The following is a 22,517-nucleotide window of genomic DNA, read 5'->3' as shown; positions in this document are numbered from 1 at the left end:
ATGCGTCGTTTATTTGCTTGTGCGAGAAATATATCGTTATTGATAAGTAGGTACGATGCATTAAACGCTATATCATGCGATCGCGTGTTTACCTGCTGGTACGATGTTCGCTACCGCGAAGAGAAATCCCGTCCATGTGGTGAAGCGGGGCTTGTACTTCGCGGAATGAAATTCCGTTAGATACGTCATCACCATCGCCAATGGACCGCCTACGCTGTAAATCATAGATTGCGCGTTACATTTTATCAGGCGTAAGATTTGCGAAGAGAGAAGGTTGCGCAATAAACCTTAAGGTTAAAAAAGGATGTGCTTGAATTATTTTCAAGAATTTTAGAAAAAAATTCGATTAACGTAGAAAATATTATTTTGTTAATCAGAAATAGATGTCGATATTAAATGTTTGACTAATTAGAATTCTTTAAGTAGAAATTCCAGAAATAATTTTTCGCCAAAATATTTAACACGAAAAAATAGTAAATATTCTTTTCAGAATAAGAGAATAAAACGATCATAAAACAGTTGTGCTTTAAGAGATTTTTAAATAAAAATTTTTGGTAGCTTTCTCAGAAAAAATACTTACAAGATTCCGCTGATAAATTTGACTAGTAGAAATGCATAGTATGATTGTACACCACTGCTTACAATGTTCAAAATCGAATCACCGAATAATGCGAGTATGAACAGTGTTTTCATACTTATGTAGGGCGTTATGTAGTCCCATATAAAACCCGTTGTTATCATAGCTGTAAAAAATCAGTAATGTCACAATATATAATATAAATTAAACTCTGTAAAATAAAGAGATATTTTGTAAAATAATATTTTAATAGAGATATAATGTTATAAGTTAATTGCAATAAAGAATCTATAACATGATAATAATGTCCAATATAGTATTTTACTGTTTTAAAAGGGTTTGTAAAGAAATTGAGTATTTTTAATGCTAAATTGCTATATCTTTTAGTATAGTAATTTTTTAAAAAATTATCACGATTCTATAGATTGTTAGTATTAAATTTATATAGTATTATTATGATTACTTCAATTGATCCTAATTTAAATTTATGTACCTATGTAAGGAAATGCAACTAGTACACCTTTGCGAAAGAACGTGATGAGTTGGAGATCGCATTCGGCCGATGCCAAGATAAATGCGCCGGAAGTGGTGTCAAAAGTGGCGGTCCACGCGATTGGCAACACCGCCAGTAGCAGCAATACATTAAATAACCCATAGCCTGAGACAAACAAATTAAATAAGATTTAAAAATAAGTGAAAATGGTTATGCATTTGAAATGACGCTAAGAGACCTTACCGGTCGTAGAGATGGCTCTATCGAAATCGGCGGGTTCGTTAGTGCTATCTGAAAACCGAAAAGCGAGTGAGTTTGCGAAATGAGACCTCGTATCTACATTGTGAATTATGTAACAAACGACGCAGTTAAAATATATGAAAGAATCTAGATACAGAGATATTTACGTGCAGAAAGTACCATCTGGTTACAGATAAGACGAAGAAAGAAGAAAACGAAGGATCGTATTCAGTAGTTTTTTTTGAAAATAATTACGATATGCTACACACCACCACAAAGTTGCCGGCGAGAACGTGACTTATCTAGTATATGTCATTGAGAAAATAGATATTAAAATGTCTGCTTGTACTTACAATTAGATACTTATAATACATGAAACTCGTCTAAAATTCATGCATAACACATTATACATACAATTTGCGATAACTATGTCCGCATATCGTTTCTGCAAAGTGATATGTTAATCACAGACGAGCATAGAAATCTATACATGTTTTCAATCTATACAGAAATTTACACTTATACACAGAAGTAGATTTGTTAGAAAAGAGACTAATTAGTAAAATTATATTTTCTCTTAATATCTCACTGTTCGGTAATCTGGATAGGAACTCGTGGGATGACTCTCATTTGCTCCTATGTACTCCACTTCGTTAACTCACTATGCAGAATTACTTCGACTTCGAAGTATATTGGGTTAACACTACCGGATGTAACGCAAGAAGGGCTTCGGGCTCTCACCGGTCGTCGTGGCGATCTTGTCATGATCCCGGTCACTAGTGGGCATATCCGACGCGACGAGCTGAAGAGACGACTGTGCTCGACGTGATGAAGTTCGTCCCGCTTCTCTCAGGACGAAAATAGAAACCCCAGTCGATTTAGGTAGCTCGTTCTCCGTCAGATGCTCCTTGTTGCTCTCGAACAGAACTAATTGCGCCAAGTATCCGACCGTGCGTTCACTTTGGATAGAAAAGCAAATGTACTTTGCGAGAATGTGTTCAGCAGATATGCATTTTTTTTTATCGGTGTAATCCGCGGTGGGATACGATTCTACGCGTCCGATCGGACTATAAAACGCGATCGCTCTTTCTGGCGAGTTTCCCGCTCGCGTAACCCGCTAATAAAATCGGGTTAAACGATTCAATTGTTACGGGTGTGTCTCAGCTGTTTCTCATTAATGAATCAAGCGTCTTGAAAATCAGTCGATTTATAACTTAGATTAAATATTGATTTTTAAATTTAATTAATTTATATATATATTAAAAATAATAAAATATAAAAATTGTAGGCATTTTAATAATTTAAATTTTGTATTTTTTATTACTTATTATTTTTACATTTTTTATTTTACGAAAATGAGTAAAAATATTGCGATAAAAAGTGTAATGTAAAACTTCCATTTATTTTATTTATTTATTTTGAAATTATATTTGAGAGAACTATTTAATTTAACGAAATGATATTGATAAGATCATTATATATTTGCATTTTAAAATAATTGTGAAAATTTTTATTTTTATAAAAGCGATTATTTAAATCGTCTTATTTGTTGCACAATATCTGTCGTTATCAAAGCTGTCGTAATAACGTCAACTTTACTAACCGCATTAAGACAGTCTCATATTACTCATATTAATTGAAGAATTTAGAACGATTGTTTCTTATCTAATTTTTAGTAATTTAATTGTAACGTTACTTATGCACATACAATACGTTACAATGCCAAGGTCGACTTTCTGCCCGGACTAGACAGGCAAGGTGCGAAAGCGTCCCATACATGATTGTATTACACCTTAAAGTATAAAGTGTCGCATACGTGGTTGTATTACGTCTTAAAGTATAAAGCGGCATAAAAGACTAAACAGAAACAATGCTCCACACTTCAATTTTGTTCATTAGTGTTTCTCTTTTGTTTGTTAGACTGGCAGATAATAAATATTGTAAATCAGTGTTTCTCCTCTCTCTCTCTCTCTCTCTCTCTCAAAGTTTGCGTTTATGAGCTAATCTAAGCGAGCGGGAAAGATTGATCCGGAAGCAATAATCAGTGAATCCTAGAAATCTCTAGATATGATTAGAAAAAAAGATTAGAAACATCTGTTAGTAACTATTATTGAACATATGGTCTTATTTTTATAACTTTAGAGAAAAATTATCTTATAAGATTGTATAAATTTTCATTTCATAGAAAAAGCGTGGAGAAAGCATATATAGAAAAAGCAATTAATCGAAAAGTTATATTAACATATCTACAGCCACACGTTATAAAAAAGCAAAAGTACTATTATAAAACGGTCTATGGTTTTTTGAGTTTTCATTGTTCAGTATTCATGTTTACTCGATTTCGACAAAAGGAAGAAAGAAAATTTCTATCATGTAATTAATCGCGAGTATAAGCTTTTAAGTGCTTTTAATCTCTTTTATTCTTCGATCGAATGTTATTAGAAAAACAAAACGGATCTATATTAAAATAAATGGAACTTATTTGTGAGAACGCGAACAATTTAAAAATAGGAAGAAATGATAACACAGAACTCAGCGGAATTCGTGGTGAAGGAAATATATCGATGAGTGAGGGCTGGGTATCACAATGCGATTCTCACTTTCAATTTCTCGTGAAAAAGAAATAGCGTGCGATTAACACATCGCATGTGACACACTTATCACGATTAACACATCACATATTACACAGCTACTATGCAAGTACACTCATTTACTGCTGGTGTGAATTAATACACATGTGTATGTTGATGTTCGCGTTTTTTTATTTGCTACCTTAATTATCAAGATATGACTGGCAAAAGAAGTAGTCGTTGATCGTTATTTGCATTTATTCATGCAAGAAGTTTGCGTTTCTCTGATTAGATAACAAGATAACACTATAAGACGAATACCACACTTAAATTTGTTTCATTACCATAAATGAAATAAAACTTCTTTAAAGAAGTCAATAGTTATATATATTTATTTGTGTCAATACTTATTGTTGCATTCTTTAATTTAAATTTATTTCATAATGCCTAAAAAAATAATAAATAAAATAATAATAATAACAACAGTAATAAATAAGCATCGAAGAAGATATTGACCTAATATGTCATTATTATATATATACAAATTTTTATATACTTATACATATATTTTAATGCATCAGGTTGCTTTAAATGGCTATTACAATTCAGGAGGATGTCTTTTGAAGCAATCATGATCCATATCTCTTGATGAGATTTTCTCTAGAGGAACGGTTAGATTATTAATGTAAAAAAAGAGTCCAGAAAAGAAACCAGTTTTTCTTTCTCCGCGCTCATTTCATCGCAAAGGCAGGGCTCATCATTTCCGGTTTCAGGCCATGCAAACGCTTTATGTCGGTAGAAACGGAAATGGATATTTGATCCGGCAATGTCGCGCACTGATCTTTGATCACCGACTAGTTCTCTCAGTGGTATTCGACCCAGTTGACAGAGATGCAAGAGTGCGCCACACCAGGTTCAAATTGGATTCAACATAGTCTTTTCTCTAGTCCGTAATCAATGATTTTTGCTTAATAGCGAGAGAAGTAAACATACAAATTGTCGGCAATTGTAGAAAAAACTCTTGTACAAGACAATTCCAGCATTTTTCCGCTATCATTGTTAGATTTTAAGTAGATTCTGTTTTATTAGATTAGGTCTGTGAAACTGAAAGTAGATCCCGGACTATCTGACATTGTTATACCGTAGATTTAGTGTAATTTATTTAGCAAGTGTATACATTTCATCATATGATGGAATGTACACACTTGCTAAATAGATTACACTAAATTTCTGTATTAGTTTTACATGCAATAAAAAGCGACTAAGTACTAAGTATCTGTGAAGTAAATTAACTGTAAAATAAAAGTTTATAAACTAACCTTACGCAGTAAGCGATACATACCAAATCTTTAATTTAACGTATTATGACACTTTGTATACTACGTTGCCGCTTTGTACTATAACTTAAGGATGCAGCAGCTAGTAATTCCGCTACTGTCCGCTCAGTTGTCATTTAATAGGCTAGATATCATGATATGATTCATTGCCTCACTTTTCGCAATATCCGCATTTTCTCTATATCTTTTAAAAAAGTTTTTATACCACAAGCTCTTAATGGAATTGGTGTAGAAACAGGAAATGATTATTTAGATAACTGATATGTAGCACAGATATGGTTATAACTTTTAATGTTCGCAGTTTAGATAACATCGCTTTTACCACGAAAGTACGTTCGTGATATTCGATAAAATACTCAGCAAAAATAGAGACAAATATGATTTTAATAAAAAGCACCGCACACCGCGTTCTGACAGCTAATAAAATACTATGGTCTTTTGATGACGCGGTTAATTCGTCAAAAAACCTGCATCACTCGGCTGTACGCCCGTGTCGCCCGTGTGCGTTTACTGTCGTATTTATTTCGGAATCACTGCACGCGCAGGTGTACGACGATGAGAAATCAGGTACTTGCATCGCATACGCGGCATATTAATAACGATATCATCTGATAGCGCGGTGAGCGACAGAAATTTTTTCTCGTTCCTGGAAGGTTATCGTGAAAGGATATTATACTTTTATATTTTTAGTTCTTAATTGACATAATGTTAATTAAGAAAAGCTGTTATCGACAGCATAATTCGATCTCCTTGACTTAAAAATTATGATAAAATTAATGTTAAATAAATATTTTTGGAATATCTGTATATATCTATATATTGAAACATTTATTCGATATACGAAAAAAGTGATAAAGATATATACAATATTCTGCAATATTGTCGGTTAATGATAATTGTTACTGATATCGACAATCTGTGAAAATAGCGTGCTATTAGTGGCCATTGTGGTTTCATTTACGAATTGTAATTGTTTGGAGCATTTGGACCATCAATTTCCAATTTGGAAATCCAATTGAGAACTTTCTTCTCCAATAAACTGTACAAAACATAGCTAAAATTGTGTTAATGCAATTTAACTTTAGATGAGCTATTTTCCTATTATTATTATTATTATTATTGTTATTATTATTATTATTATTATGGATAGGAAAAAAACTCTTATATTATACGTTGTCACATATAAATATGGTTCAATTAATCTTATCTGGATTCAATTACATTGCCTCTTATTTTTCACGTTTCTTGCTTACATTCTTCTTTTCTTATTGGTATCTTAAATCTATCTATTATTGATTTATTACTATCACTATTATTTAAAATAGTATATATTTTCTATTAAACATAATCACTATTAAACACACAATCACAACAAGCATCAATTCGTATTAATTTATTAGAACTAAAAAGAGCTGGATAATTTTGAAGTAGAAACACGAGACAATGCGAGAAGTAATGTAAATGATCTCGGCGTTGAAGTTGGACGGTAATTCGGGTAATTTCAAAGTCAAGTGCAGTTTAACCGGACAAGCGTAACACGCTTATTGTTAAGCGTTATCGTCACGAAGCGAGCGACGTAAACGAAGCGGCCTCGTAACTAGTCGGATACTTTTGCTGCGAACCGTCTAAAGTCGAACAAACAGCTGCCATTGCCACCCACTCGTCAATCCCTCACCCTCCACCCTCCACCCTCCACCATCATGCCGCTCTCTGCCCGGTCGCTCGCTTGATGGGGCAACTCACTTAATGAGTTTCTCGGGATATTCGATGCGGAATGCGGGCTCTATTCAAACTTATTCGGCTTTCGCAACACCCTGCTCTCGGATTCTTGCAGGAATGCTGCTACGCCGAAAGAGCGGTAACGATATCTCGTTTCTCTAGTAAGTCTAGTATGTACTTATAATTCTCGACTTGTTACTCATATTTGTCGGATTTACTTAACTTCTTACTCGTTGAGAAACTGTGACATTTTGGATGTCACATAGGAAGGAAATTGTGGACAAACGGTTTAACACCGTAATTATCTGCAAATATAAGCTGCATAGATTAGAAATTTGAAAAAATTCAAAAAGAGAGAAAGATTATAAATCGAAAGTAAAAGGAATATTACGTTATTCCTTTCTTTGAATTTGGGAAAGTGAAAGACAAACTTTGTGTTTGAAACCCCTCCAATGAGTTCTCCCATCTCAGATTGACGAGTTGGAGGACCGAGCTCTTCGAAACCGTGATCCCGTGTTTGCGAGTAAATTCGCGCGATCCTCCCCGCACATCGAACACCGAAAGAAAGGAAAGGAAATGGAAAGTTTGCGCGTGCACTTAAGCTAGCGAATGGAATGGAACTCGGAAAATTCGTTGTTGCGCGCGCGCGCGAGAGAGAGAGAGAGAGAGAGAGAGAGAGAGAGAGAGATATTTCCGAATGGATTATATGAAGTAGTATCTTTCGATGTTGTCACGTGCGCGAATAGAATCTATAACATTTCATAAAATAATCTATTTTTTGTTGTTGTATGAAAAACTAATGTAATTATCATGGGAGATCGTAAATATTTCCAGTAATTTTTAAAAATATTTATAGCTCGCAGCAGATTGATAGCTCACAATCTGGTAACGCACGCGAAACTCAATTTTTTTCCGTACAAAGTTAGTACTTACACGTTGGGATTTTATATTTATCTCATAATGATGTTAACGATACTCAAATCAATATATTATGCAGAACAATATTGGATATTTATTTGTTCATGCTAAACTAACGCAATTGTGATATTAATATGATATTAGGCAAAACTTATTTTAAACGATCTATAATTTGTGTCAGATTTTGAGATAAAATTTTATTTTTAATTTTTTGTGTTGTATATAAAATATACATACATAATTATAGTTTTAATATACGTAATAAAGTGTATATTAAAATACATATTTTAATATACATTTTATATATGTATTTTATGTATGTATTTTGATTTTTCAAATGTTTTCAAATATATTATATAATATTGCGAAAAATATTAGCCAGAGTTTGAACCTGGCGTTTTTCTCTCTAAGTGATTGTATAACATAATGATTTCACTTATTATTATTATTATTCAATATTTATGAGGGCGGCAGTGTGGTTTAGTGGTAGAGCGCCAGACTCGTAATCTGAGGAACCAGGTTCGAGTCCACTAGAGCCATGTAAACATGGAATGTTTTTCCGAAGCTGCGCCCCTCCGTGCTCTTGTGCGGAGCAAACTGGGCTCCGTCTTTCGGAAAAAGACGTTAAGCCGTTGGTCCAAAGGGTTAAAGTGAGAGGAGAAGGGTAGTATTTGATGAGAATTGAGTAAAAGGGTTGGGAACGTCCCTACAAAACGCTTTGCAACCCTGAGGGGTGTCAATAAACGAAATTTACGAATTATTTAATATTTATGTTACGTATATATATGGTACGTCACAGTAATTTTAATGTGCTTCTTTCTTTCGTTTTTTAAATATTTTTTTCGTTTCTCCTTACTTTTTTTCAGAAAATGTTAAGTAAATTTATACACATATTTTCCTCAAATACTAGTAAATTATAGAAGAATAAAAAATATGCAATATGTAATTAATGACTTTTAATTGAGGTAGAAAAATTACCCCAAGTGATCATTTATACAAAAAAAGGTGTTCTTGGATTAATCTTGAGTACTTTTCGATCTTTTTATCGTCCTTTACTGACGTTTTTATTTACGTCGATTATACCACGAATCGCACATGATAGGAATGTATTAAAATAACTCTGCTCATTCATCTTCGTTGGCAAATCTATCGCATTGCACGAGTCTCCTCCCTTCCCCTCTCTCTCTCTCTCTCTCTCTTTCTTTCTTTCTCTCAATTCAATACCAAAGATATCCTTATAAATAATCAGAAGTTATCTTTCCGCACTCCATCAGGGATATCTCCGTGCTTATTTAATCTTTAATCTTTCTGATTTCGGCGGGAAACCCCCCAACGTGAATCGTTTCATGAACGAAGTTCTGATCGAACTTCTTAATCGAAGTTCCACGTGTGGACCGTGTGGTTTTCTTCGGTTATCTACCCAGACCATTCACTAGATGACAAATCGATGTACGTTTGGGAAACAAACACGAGAATCATTACGTTATGAACAATGACCACGCGTGTCTCAGATGTGACGTAACCGCCAGCTGACGTAAACACGAGCGTGGGTGATACGCGATACGCAAGTGATCAGAAGATAGAGAAACATACGATTTTGTGAACTTTTAGATTGCCATGTTTCTAGAAAGTCCTAAAAAGACCAATCGGTATTTTTCTCCATTCATTCTTTACCGATGCGGTGACGCTGATTAGGTACCTATACTCGTGTTCGGAAGGATGCAATTTCGCTACGATGCATGGCGCGTATAATTGCCATATCGATTATCTTCCGCGGTGTCACGTGCTCTGTATATTGTTTCGTACTAATTATGCGATTCATACACACAACAGAGGATGAGAGTCAGAAGCGACTTAAAGATATAGCTTTGATGTAATGTAATTAACGTTTAACTGGGTTAATTTGCGCGTAATTTGCAAAATTATTTGTTATGATATGGTAATAATCATTTTATTATTTATTTAATTAACTTTTTAAATTCCTTTTCTCGAAAACAAGGCCTTATTTGAAAAAAATTTATTCTATTATTTCGCCTTATTTTAAATGGAATCTACCTTTTCCCGATTGTATTTTGGCCCATTTGAAAATACTATCTTATTTTAGTAGGACATATGTATATTCTATTACGTCTTTTAATAGGCGCAATTTTTTATTCTTTTTTCACTTTTTAAAAGCAAAAATAAACAAGTCCGAAATACATATGTGATAGACTTGTTGTAACAAGACTTGCTGTAAAAAAATCGTATATAAAGGTGTTTACCACTGTCTCGTTAAATTACTTTATACCTCATATTTGACGTACGCGCTGCCGTTGTTTTTGTTACGGACCCTCCTCGATTCATCTCGTACAATAATATGCACCCTCACGGACACTGGACGTAGGTCTTAGTCCATCAATCCCGCTAAATGACGGCCTTTGGTAGGTAGACACACGGGAGGGTTATACAGCGGATGCCATCCAATATCCGCGGGTCTTGCGTGAGATCCCTCGATCCTTGCGGCACGTGCACTAACCGACGACTTAATGGAGCCTAGACCATACGGCGTCACCATGTGCCGTCTGTAATTTCTATGCGTTCGCATACCTCGACGTTATATCTCTGTATAATACACATCATATGTAGCATCCACAATTATACGACACCCATGATTATATTCGCGGCTAGCGAGAGCTGTAAAGCGGAAATATGAATGTCATTAATACGAAACAGATTCCAATTTCTGACGAGAAAGAAGTGAAAAATTTCAATTGCGCTTTGAAATCAGAGACGAATAAAAAAAAGAGCTTTTATTTGAAGACTTGAAGACTTTATATAGTTTCAATATCATATTGTCGAGATCCATAACATTACAAGGAATCGCCGTAAAGAAACTATTTACCGAATGCTTAATGATTTCTTCGTCGACATTTCTCATGAGAGATATCGAAGCTCGCTGAAGTATAAGTCACAAGTGTGGGGTTGTGAAAGAAGTATGGCGACGATGAAAAAGTCAGAGGCCTCCGGGCTCGCCGGCTCTCGTAAAAACGCGGAAACGTTCGAAAGAGGCCACGTACGTGCTCTTCAGGATGGCGATATACCTTTTCGCGATCTTCCACGAAACTCCCGTACGTTTCGGTTACTGGGTACTCTCGGAAGCGCATCGGGGTGACGGTGCGGAAGTACGAAGTGCCGCCCTTAAGTCATTTATTACGGTTACTATCGCGGAAGTTTATCATTGCGGTCTTGTATCTGCTGCGATGTGTTAAACGCATACATACGTTCGCCTAATATTGGGGATACGGTCACGCGTGATTTCTTCATTTTCCTTGAAATAATTTTCTTTAGTTTGAATAATACCATACTGCGAAATATGTGTATCTCGATGTGTACTTAAAATTAAATATAGAGTAATTACATTCATTTTATCAATATCTTTTTATTAACTGAAGTTGATAGATTCCTTGATATTATTATACATAAAAAATAATATCAAGTCTCACGCTATGTTTTAATATTTTTGTTTAGTCTATTTAAAGTTTTTTGGCACTTTTACTATCTGTTACTTTTTTTTGTAAAAGATAATGAGATAAATTTTAAATCCACAAATTGCGTATAATACCGAGTATTAAAATGAATGAGGCTGAAAACTTTTCTAAAAAATTATTTAAAGGCGATATGCTATGCATATGACGTGTGAGGATTAATGGGAGGAGTTAAGTTGATACAAAAAAGAAAAGGATTAGGATATAAAGGAACGGTATATCCGACTTACTCGCGCTTTGTCATTGACTGTTATCTCGAGTCGAGCCGCAGAAAATTCGATTCTATTCTGGAGCTCGCGGGCGAGTTTATGAGGCTAACGAACCGGTAGATATCGAATTATGGCAAGGAGGAAGGGACAACAAGGAGGATAGAAAAGATCTTCGGCAGGATCTACGGACGAAATTGGTTTACACCAGTGATAAACGTGTTTCGTTGCCATCCACTATTGCTGACGACAGAGTGCGACCGTATTCAGCAATAAATATAGTTATATAGACCATCTTCGAGAGACTGTATTATAGAAAAATATAGTAGCGGTGTAGTACCAAACGTATTTTACGTTGACAGATAGAAAATATCCCGTATTTCTTGAATGACTATTTTATTTTGTTTGCGTTATTCTTAACTTTTGGTAAAAATTTTTAGAATTTAGGCTGTTTAATTTCAATCTTTGATTTTTAGCAGAATTTAAAGTTTTATTGTCAAAGCATTTAATGCCAAAATTGGAACAAATGAAATTAGATAAATAAACCCTAAGGTTAAGGTAAGTTTAATTTCAAATTTCACGGTATCAAAATATTTAATCTTGTAGATAAAAAGAAGAAAAGATAATAAAAGGTAATAAAAGATTTTTTGAGGGTAAAATTTTTGTTGAAGGTAAAAATTAATTTAGAATTCACTTTTTTAGCATGATATTTAAATTTTAACTCTGAAAATCGAGAGAACATAGGAAGATTTTCATTAAATTTTCACTTAATTTTTCAAGTAAAATCATGTAGGAAATGGTCATTTGTGTAACAGTGACTGCGTGGACATTCAGTATAATACTATGTCGTGTCTCAATTTTGCTTATTCTCCGCTTCGAGCTGTCCGAATCAGCGGTGAAACGCCTTAATTGTCTGCCGTTGCCGACGGACGAATGTGGAGCGGAACGTTCGTATATCGGGACACGAGATGGCTTGAAAAGTAGGGGAAAAGCAATCAGCGAAAATTTCACGAGTGGAATTTTCGCTTTTTCAGATCCCAGCCCGCGACTCTCGCAGTTGCGACTCCCGTGAGATTCTCCCGAGATAATTGTTCGGTATACAACGCGTTTTGCTTCGTAACCATTTCTCGTGTTGAAATTGATTGCGTGCGAAATAATAAATTCCGCGCGCTAATTGCGACAGTGAAGTGTCTTTAAATCATGTACGGCTGAAGTACGTGGACTTCGAATCGGATCGTTCAGTATAATTGCGGCAATAGAATGTAGATGTGTAATTATTTTTTTCTTTATTGTTTATTTCGAAGACGGTTAAAAAAGGATTCTCTGTTGTGATTATCTTCTGTTTTATATTTACACATTTAATATTATTTATAGCAATATTATTTATATTGCTTTGTGTAAAAGTAATTATAATTTGTAGATACATGTTACAACAATATTTTGAGATTAATTAAATAGTAATACATGATCACAATTATCATTTAATTGCAGAAATAGGATATGATAATTGATAGCATAGTATTTTATGATTGATGTGTTTTGCATCATTATCATTTCAATGTGTTGCAATCTAATTATTAATATCGCTATATGAATAACGTAATTTAATTAATGTGACTAACAAGCTATTTTATAGCAAATATTAAAAGAGACAATACGATAAAAATTTCGTTTAGAAAAATAATTGTTTATACATATTTACTAGAAATCTATGAAGGGATAAGTTACGTAGCTTTCGGGACACGGTGTACATGAATTCATTATCGTAGGTACCCATGGCATTTGTAAAGTCTGGCAAGTAGTATACGTATAATATTGTGGCTTGCGCTAGGCGTGCGCAGCATTGCGTCGGCAAATCCGCAGACTCCATTGATGTAAGCAAATATTGGAAACACGTCGGCTTTTGGTGCTAACGTCAAAAGCTAATGATACAAAGACAAACTAGTCGTGCGCTAATCCGCTCTCGCGCTCCTCCTGCTCTTCCTCCTCCTCCTCTTTCCTTTCGAAAACCAGATCCCGCGGTAATTCACGCGGAGCTATAAGGCTCTCTGAATTTCGAAACCCAGATGCTATCCGCATTTCAGTTCTCCCTTTGGTCGTAAGATAATCTCGGATACATTTGCGAAAAACGGTCGTATATACAGTAAACATTACCAGATGCTATAAATATATTACATTTGCGACACTCGATCTCGTACAGGCCGTTACAGTTGTATTTGCCAATTTACATATGCAGGATTTTTCTTTCATGTTGAGATTTTCAACACTGCCATTAAATCAATTTAAGGGAGATTTTGGACAAAGCTTCTCCTCTTTAGTACAGTAGATATGTAACATAACATGATTTTAGGAAAAATACTAGTTTACATTTTAAATTTTCCTTTACACAGAAATAATTTATTTAATAATCTTTTTTATTTATTTATTTTTATCGAAACAGAGAAAATAACGCGCGGTGCTTTTTCTATTGCATCAATAATCTTTTCTAGATCCTTCACAATTTTTCCTTGTATTTTGTTCAGTTCTTTGCCTTTCATCTTCAATCTTTACCATTCAGCGTCTAAAAGGAAGCTCTTTTACAATGCAATATTCTGCTTGTTTGTTCGTGAATCTCTTTTAATGGAATTTGTTATTGGTTATCTTATTGAAGACGCTTTACTTTCAGAAACAGCGCTTGAAAATCTTATTTTCCCTTTCAATTATACGCGCGCATCGCATTGAAAATTTGTATTTCTGCTTTTCTATTACTTATGGCATTTTCATGGACAGCTTTATACATCTTTTTTTTATATACACACACATTCATGCCCATGCACAAATCTTTTCAGTATTTTTTTTTCAAATTTTATTTGCACAAACACAATTACTTAAAATGTGTGTTTGATTGTAATAACTGATACAAACTTGCAGTATTGTTTGAATATACATATTTTCCCAAAGAAAAGTCCCAAAAGAAAAATCTAAAGTTTTTGAGAAAAAGGTATTTCGAGAACGAATTAAGTTTTCAGTTTGATTTTCTTGGTTGAATTAACGCGTTCATGACTACTATCGTCTTTTCTTGAAAAATCGCATAAATTGTAATGCGACCGGCGGCTTTGACGAGTACGACGAGCAAGCGATTATCCGGGGGGAAAAAGCCGAGAAGAAAAGCAAGTGAGTGGCGAAGGGCCGCCCATGGCGAAAGAAATTCCCGAAGATCCCTCTCGAAGGCGATGCCACCACGGTAACCCATTTTACCAGTCGCCCCGTGCTACCTACACTTCCTCGCGTTTTCCCCTCGTTCCTCGAATTCTTCCGTTTGTTTGCGCCGACGTGTACGCGACATGTACGAGGTACGAGATACGTCGCGCACAGGAAGCACGCGCGCTACACTTGCAACGTTACACGGGGTACTCGTTGGAGCGAGAGATATTCGAGGTAGCCAATTTATTTTCCTGGCTGATTCTTCAAAGAACCTCCTTCGCTTGGTATGTCGTCGCTCTTCGGGACGACGAAGTGTCCTGACGCGTCCCCGCCATAAAGACACCTCTCATACAATACAGCAGCTTTTCCTTTCTTCTCTTCCGATAAGAATTGAATCCTTCTATCGAGAGAATCGGTATTTGATTAAGACAATATGGTTCTTGAAAGAGAGAGAATTTCAGATTCTTTTTAAAAAATGCGAGATAATTGTGAGATACAAGGTGTATCAATTATATCCCTTGTAACTTGTGCGAAGTATATAAACTTTGACATTTTTATTGTAACAAGAGACTATTACAACAAAATTTTTTCTAAAAGAAAATTTTTTAGTTTCTTAAATTATCTAATTAGAATATTGAATTAAACTTAATAAAAACGTAAAGGGTTTTTCTACTATTTAGGGTTCAAAGATCCACGCTGTAAACTTTGCACACTGTGTATATTGTACGCAACCCCAAAAGGACGAGGCAATTTACAGTCTATCGGTGTGATAATACCGTTATTCTGACGAGGACTAAAACTTCAATGGGACATTATGCGCGGGAGTGAGGCGGCGGAGTGCGAGACGTTGCCGAAGCCGGAGGTGGAGTAACTGAACTCTGACAAGACCTCGGGAGTGCGATCTTTCCTCTCCGAGTTTCAGCCGTCGACTTTCGCCCGCGAATTTACATACAGGCCCTCCTTCGCGCCGCGCGCCGCCCCGTTCTAACCATGTAAGAGTTATTCCAATGGTATCGACCGTCTTTCGTCAAGTAGTTCACTAGTATTCATCGCGAGATGAAAACTTGAAAGATTGCTGAAACGAGTTGAAATGTTACTTTTACAAAGCGGATATCTTTTGATTAATAATATTCCATTTATAGAAGCAATCCTGAATATATCAAGTTTCAGGTACAAATTAATTGCAATTGTTAACATTCACAAATCGATTTTTAATTTTCTCTATGAATGTTATAATACCTATGTGCGACATTCCAGTGATTCCCAATCATCAAATTATTTGTATTTCATCGTTGTTTCAATAATTTTACGAAGTTCCGATTGAATAGAATTTTTAAAACGAAATGTAATTATTTTAGTAATATCGAAAAATTGTAAGTATTCTCAAATAGAACCAGATGTCTTTCGGGCACATGCAGGTTCTCAAAGAGTCCTGTTTATTTCTCGCACAAGAACAGTCCTTAGACTTCCTTATAGGCTTCTTATCTCTATGCCTCACACTTTTTTTTACACTCTTTTTCACACTCTTTTATGACGAACTACAGAGAAGATGGAGGCTGAGTGCCGGGTCGGTGCTGTGAAACAACTCGGAGGTGGAAAACGAGGAAAGAGATGAAAATCTCTCCCTCACTTTGTTTTCCGTGAGCGCGTCGTAAAGCGTTAATTAAATTACGTTCTCGTAGAAAGAGTGAGAGAGTGAGAAGGGAGAGAGGCTTCTTTAAAACTCGCCGGTCGAAGTTAGCCGGCCGTCGTTTTGAGAAAAGCTGACAGAATTCGTTTGATATGCCCGCGGACCGATTCCCCTCAGGAAAAAAGGTCACGGAAAGGGAAGGGAAGGAGGCTCTAAATTAAGAAGTTGAAATTTTTCCGAAGCCCTCCAATATTTAAAGCTCGAGACGTTTCGAACCGGCAACCGTGAGATGCGACATCGCGTGTCGTTAAAGAAAATTTTTCGCGTTTGCGGTAGAGGGTTATGCATCATCATCGATGAGCACGTAGCATCTTCCCGAGTGTATCACCGTTTTCGAACACGTGACGGGAAAATTCTTTCATACTTTATACAGGCGAGCATCGGCTTGTCCATCTGTCTGTTTCCTTCTAGGCTTCCCTTTCGTTCTATCGTTATGTTTGGTTCATATTTTATACTCTTTATAGCCGTGCGCCGGTACATCGAAAACAGTCGTGTATCTTTGTGCGAGCGTCTATACCTGATGGTATAGACGCTCGCACAAAGTCCCGTGAAAATATCGAGAAATAAAACGTAGTACACCACGAGCATTGCAAAAAAATTTTTTTTATGATAAATTTATTCTTTGAAGAATTTATAGCACATATATTTTTTTTAGCGAAAAAACTTGATAATATATATTTTCTCTACAGTTTTTAATGTTCGATGTAGAATATTTTCAAGTTAATAATTAAATTAAATGTAAGCTTAATTTATTTCCAATTTATTTCATATTTTTAATCAGATTTAGTTAAAACTAGTAGAGTTTAATGCAATTCCCAATTGCCAGTAAAATTTCATAAGTTAATATAGTTCTATTACCCATTTACATTCAGAAAATTTAATTTCTTGAAATTAGATTAAACTCATTAATTTATTAAAACTAAAAAATTCAATTTAAACTTAAATTTGACTTGATCATTATTTTTTCATGTTATTGACACCAACGTTGGGAGAACCGCTATTGTTTTTAGTTCACCTTTTTATGTTTCGGCAAAAGCGAACGACTTCTGAAACATCTCGTGCACTATTCTTCGGCAAACCCGTTTCGCGTCGAAATTCCTCCTTTTTCCATAGGTCCTCTGTCTTTACTTGGCAATTACCGTAACTCTCTTTATCTACCGGCGACTCTCGTCTATTCTCCCTCGATCCATGGCTCGCAGGAGCCCCTTTTTTCCCAGACTAAGTCGTAGAATCTAGAACAGCCCTTTCCAGGGACTGGGACATTCGATGGGGGGTGCACCGCTCCCTCGGGAACGACGTTCACGCCATTTGCTATTGCCTCCGGGGTACCACGCTAATGTCCCCCTTGAAGGGAAGGAATCGTCGTTCGCTTCGTTGTAGACGAGGTCGAACGCCGAAATTTATTTCACCTCCGTTCGCAAACTTTGTTGGGGTTCATCTCTCGTCTAGAGTTAATGTATTGACAAGGCGAAATGTAATTTAATCAGCAATTGAAACACTCATATCAAGTTCTTACAAATATTATTCGAAAATAGTATTTTTTACAATTTATTTAAATAGTTTTTAGCAATATAAATTTCATACTTTTTGTAGAAATTATTCTATATAGAATAAATAATAATAAAGATAACAGCAATAAAATTTAAATGAAAATTATTTGTAATTTACTTACTATTAATAATAGTAAATGTGTTAAATATTAAACAGTATTTTATATTAATATAAAAAATCTTATTGAATTTGTATAGATTGAATCACACACACAGAGCATAATGAATATACGTAAGATTTCTTTTATGGTACTTTTACATAAATATAAAAATACCTAATACGCTTAAGAGTATTTAATTTAATTTATTATTAAATATTTATTATTATCGAGATTTTGGTTCGCGGAGTTACGCTCCGTTAACAATCGCTAATTCGATTAGACACCACTTGTCATCGTCAACTGCGGGTTTTCCATTCGCTTCGATACTCGTACTTGTGTTTCTCTTTGATTCGTCAGTTTAGCGGACGCGTGTGTTCGGCGACTCGGAATTAATGCGTGTGCATATTTCGAGATGATTTTGTGCCATGAGGTGTGCATGCCTCTGAGTTTCATTCTTCTGTGGCTTGTATAGCTAAAACTGCTTTTTATTAAATCAGCTCTTCAACTTATACTTCATTTGCTAGTGGCAGTTGAGGATTTTAACCTTAGCTTATTAAAATTAATGAGATGTATGCGTGCGAGTTTAAATGAAGTGGTACAAATTGGATTATCCAATTATGTTTCGGTTTACATTCCGCAAAAGTAATTCGAAAGATTTTATTCTTTAAACATATGAAATAGATTCATAAAAAAGTGCAAGTAATTATCTGCAAATAGTCAATATAATAAGAAAACACTTACAAAAGATGAATTTTTTAAACTCAAACGTCCTCGTCCTCGAAACGAAGATATACAGGACATCTTAGAATTCTCGATCTTAATCTTAATAGGTTCTTTTCAACTTCATTGAGAGGTGCTTCAAAGCGCGCTCTCACTTAGACTTATCAGAATATTTATCAGAGCAAAAAATTTGTCAGCTTTCCAGTACGATAATATTTTTCCGATCATATTAATCAAATGAAAATATTATTGTCGACTGTGTGCAATAATTTATCTGTTCAAAAGCCGTAACAGGCAATATATGTAACTTCCACAAAAAACTTTCCCTCTGTTTGCAAATATAGCATAAAGTAATCAGAAGTTATTTTTTGCTTATGTTGACGAAATATTTCGGTGAATTGCCGAATTGATTCGGGCGAATTTTCGTAATCTGCCGGGCCGCCCATTTTCCGAAGCCATGAAACGAAGCGTATGCACGATTCAAACGAAGCCTTGAACGAAGCCTCGCTTTTTTTCCGTCAATCCGGAAAATCGCTACGTCTGCCTTTTCGACCAATCGCAGCTGTAAGTCGCGATGGAATGCGAACGAGATGGGCTTTAAACCGGAAGAAGGTAGCGTGAAATTGGAAGGACCGCGCCAGCTAACTCGAGGACGAAACAGACGAGCGAGAGAGCGAGCGGGCGAAGGCGGTAATGAATTCCAGCACACCTTTTGGCGAGAGAACTCCTCTCGCCGAACGGAAACTTGCTGAGAGAATGGAAATTCTCGTGGAATCACGCGATTCCTGAATATTCCGCGACGTAGGCTCCCAGACTCTTCCTCGGAGTAAGTCTCGCTTTGAGTACACTAACGCGAGTATTGCACGCCGTCGCATTCGCATTCGTCACGACTCTGCCTCTGGAAGTTAGCGTATTCGATGCTGTTTGGTTACTCTGTAACCTAGCGAGAAATTCTCATAATAATTAATAATAACCGCAACCGCAATAAGGAATTATTTAGTTTTGATAATATAAAATAAATAAACCGGATATTTTTCAGGTCATCGACCTAATTGTAACTATTTCTTCGAAATGTATCAATAATTTTGTGAGATTTTTATGATATTTTATTATATTAATAGATAATCTCTTTATTATCTCTCTTATTTTGAACTTTATCTTTTACAACTTATTTTATCTGATTGGCTGACCTCTATCACTTTTTGTCTAATTCCTTTCTCCCTCTCCCCTATCTCTGTCATAAAATCTATAAAATGTTTTCAATATTCCTTTGAACATCCTCCATACTTTAGTGCAAAGTGAAAGATATTGTGAAAGCTTAGCAGCTAGAAAATCAATTTGACATGCTTAATTACTTGCGGTTTAGCTTTGTATATTTTGTGCTTCAAATATTGAGATATTTACTTGTCAATGCGGGACATAAAAGGAAACTTACGAGCTCTTTATGACTCGTTTGCCGACGAAAAGTTCAAAGTTACACGACAATGTGCTTACACTGGCGGAATAAGCTGGTCATCGGACCGTTCGCAGCGCACCACGAACGACTGTTTCACAAACAGTTGTATAAAGACTCGTGCGAAGTGGAGTGGCATGCATGTGCAAAAATGACGAGGCGACGCAACGTTACATTTTAGGGGAGTCGTTATTCTGCGTATAATACGAACGCCATGCGTATCCTTCGATGCGCTTTTTCAGTGCATTCTGTAAAAATAGAAACCGCTTACGAGTTACATGTATAGGTAATCTTACAAGCCAAAAGTTGCAAGCGTATTGCATCCGAAATTTTAAACCGTATTTTTGCAGTTCTCAAATTTTAAAATATTATAAGCAGTTTTTCCATTAATTAAAAAGAAGATTTAATCCACTAATTTATATTTATTTAATTTATATTAATAATACAACTTAATAAAATATGAATAACGATAAATATTTACAAAGTCTGATTAAACCGTGAATTTCTGTCATTATTCTGACCAATCCGAAATTAATATCGAGCTTCACCACTGTGGCAATCGTAGCGTATATCTGGTTAAATATCGGCTCATTCGCGTTTCGTTGGCAAATCATTAACCTTCTCTCAAATTACCGCAACAACAACCTAAAACGATCGTAATTGTGAATTCAATTTGGCAGCGTTTCCGCGATCGTTTTATCGTTATTTCTTCACGATTCTCGGCTGTCCTAGAAGGTGATGCTGCCTCGAATGCTTTCTATTCTGTATCGCAGAACGAGAGATCCTTCAGACATCTTGAGTATCTATCTTATCTCATTCAAGTGCCAATCGTTTTTGAAACGCTCGATCGCTCATTCGACTTGGATCGCCAGTTCTAACCGATATGCCAGATCTGGCAGACATTGCTCGCTAATTATTATTTGTGTGTCACTCAAATTAAATCTTATCTATAATAGCGTTTTCTCCGCATGTTTCCTTTTCTCATGAAAAATAAGATAAAGTTGAAGCTATATAGACGTCTATTAATTAAAATTGAGATGTTTTAACACGTTTAATTGACAACAACTTAATTTTTCAAATGTTCTACATGAATATTACATTATTAATAATTTTAAATGATGAAATAATTAATCGTTATTTTGCAAGATTTATTTGGTAGCTATTAATTTTGTTGACTAATTGCTACATTTTTTAAAATTAGAATTTTTACATTATTTTAATTACAAAAAGATTGGCGCATATGATTCGCGGAGTGCCGGAGCGGGAGAATGAAGAGCTCGCGCTCTTCCCCCGATATCGTTCGCCTTCTTTTTCCGGAAGCGTAAGAGGCGCGTAACATCGCGCAGATTTTCCATTACCTCTTCCGCCTGAGCGATCGCGCTTCCTCTCTTCTTCCGCGCGAACTCCGTTTCTTGCGTACCCTGCGGCGACCGGAGAAGTGGAGAAAAAAATGTTAAATTTCCTCTATCCTCGCTCGTGCGAAAATTTCTCGCGTTTTCTCATTACGATGCTCGCCTCCTTTTCTCACGACTCATTCCACCTGCTAGGAATATATTTCACCACGTCGATGTAGGAATAGATCTTTTACAGATCGATAAATGAGAAGCGGCGAAACAAAATAATTGTACATTTATATGCAATTATATACGAACAATTTCTGTGTAATATTACGTACGATCGTCGTAAATGAATTCAGATGGATTTCTACATCAGGCATTGCATATTATGTCAATATTGTGACGCTTGCGGTATCCGATTGCGTCTTCAGCATCTCGTATTACATTAGGAATCCCAGCTCAGAGGACAGGCGCGTCATCGCGTTAGTATATCGATGTCCTTTGACGGATCCATCGACGGTATAGAGCCCTTACAACGTATTCCGAGCTCGACAGAAATGCCACCCGATCTACGGCTCTGTGTAAATGCGCGTATCGCCCCAGTGTATACACTATGGACTCTCGAGCGTGGCGGGACACACTCGATGGCCCTCACGGCAGCCGTGGTTCTGGTCAGCAAGATCCGTGAAAGCTGAATAAACGGCCTTTCCCTTCCCTCCCTCTGTCGCGAGGATATACCAACTGTTCCCGTGGGCTTATCGATAAAGCGTGAACGTGAATCGGAGGTCACTTACCAGTCGCCACGATCACGTTAACCGATTTTCGAAATCGTATCGCGATTTTCCGCGGCACTTCTGCCGCGAGTAATCCCGTGTGTAAAATATTGTGTATACAACAAA

At 35.8% G+C, this 22,517-nt stretch overlaps 1 protein-coding gene across 3 annotated transcripts in view; it reads right to left on the bottom strand.

Moving 5' to 3' along the window:
- The window catches only part of LOC112459976 (synaptic vesicle glycoprotein 2C-like), a 10,158-nt gene extending 4,427 nt beyond the window's left edge, over window positions 1-5,731 (bottom strand). Inside the window, exons 1-7 of one of the 3 annotated variants that reach the window (XM_025024366.1) lie at window positions 1,900-2,485; window positions 1,725-1,755; window positions 1,478-1,612; window positions 1,314-1,361; window positions 1,071-1,235; window positions 581-743; window positions 93-214 (exon numbers count right to left, since the gene is read on the bottom strand). In XM_025024366.1, coding sequence (XP_024880134.1) covers window positions 93-214; window positions 581-743; window positions 1,071-1,235; window positions 1,314-1,361; window positions 1,478-1,493 — 514 coding nt within the window. In that variant the 5' untranslated portion in view covers window positions 1,494-1,612; window positions 1,725-1,755; window positions 1,900-2,485. Of the gene's footprint in view, window positions 1-92; window positions 215-580; window positions 744-1,070; window positions 1,236-1,313; window positions 1,362-1,477; window positions 1,756-1,899; window positions 2,486-5,199 lie in introns of those variants that run through there. The other 2 variants (XM_025024364.1, XM_025024365.1) reach the window with 2 other exon arrangements.
- Between the last annotated feature and the right edge of the window lie 16,786 nt (window positions 5,732-22,517).

Source organism: Temnothorax curvispinosus, unplaced genomic scaffold (genome assembly GCF_003070985.1).
Source record: "Temnothorax curvispinosus isolate PA1 unplaced genomic scaffold, ASM307098v1 QBEX01010277.1, whole genome shotgun sequence".
NCBI lineage: Eukaryota > Metazoa > Arthropoda > Insecta > Hymenoptera > Formicidae > Temnothorax > Temnothorax curvispinosus.
This window is presented reverse-complemented; position numbering and strand designations above follow the sequence as displayed.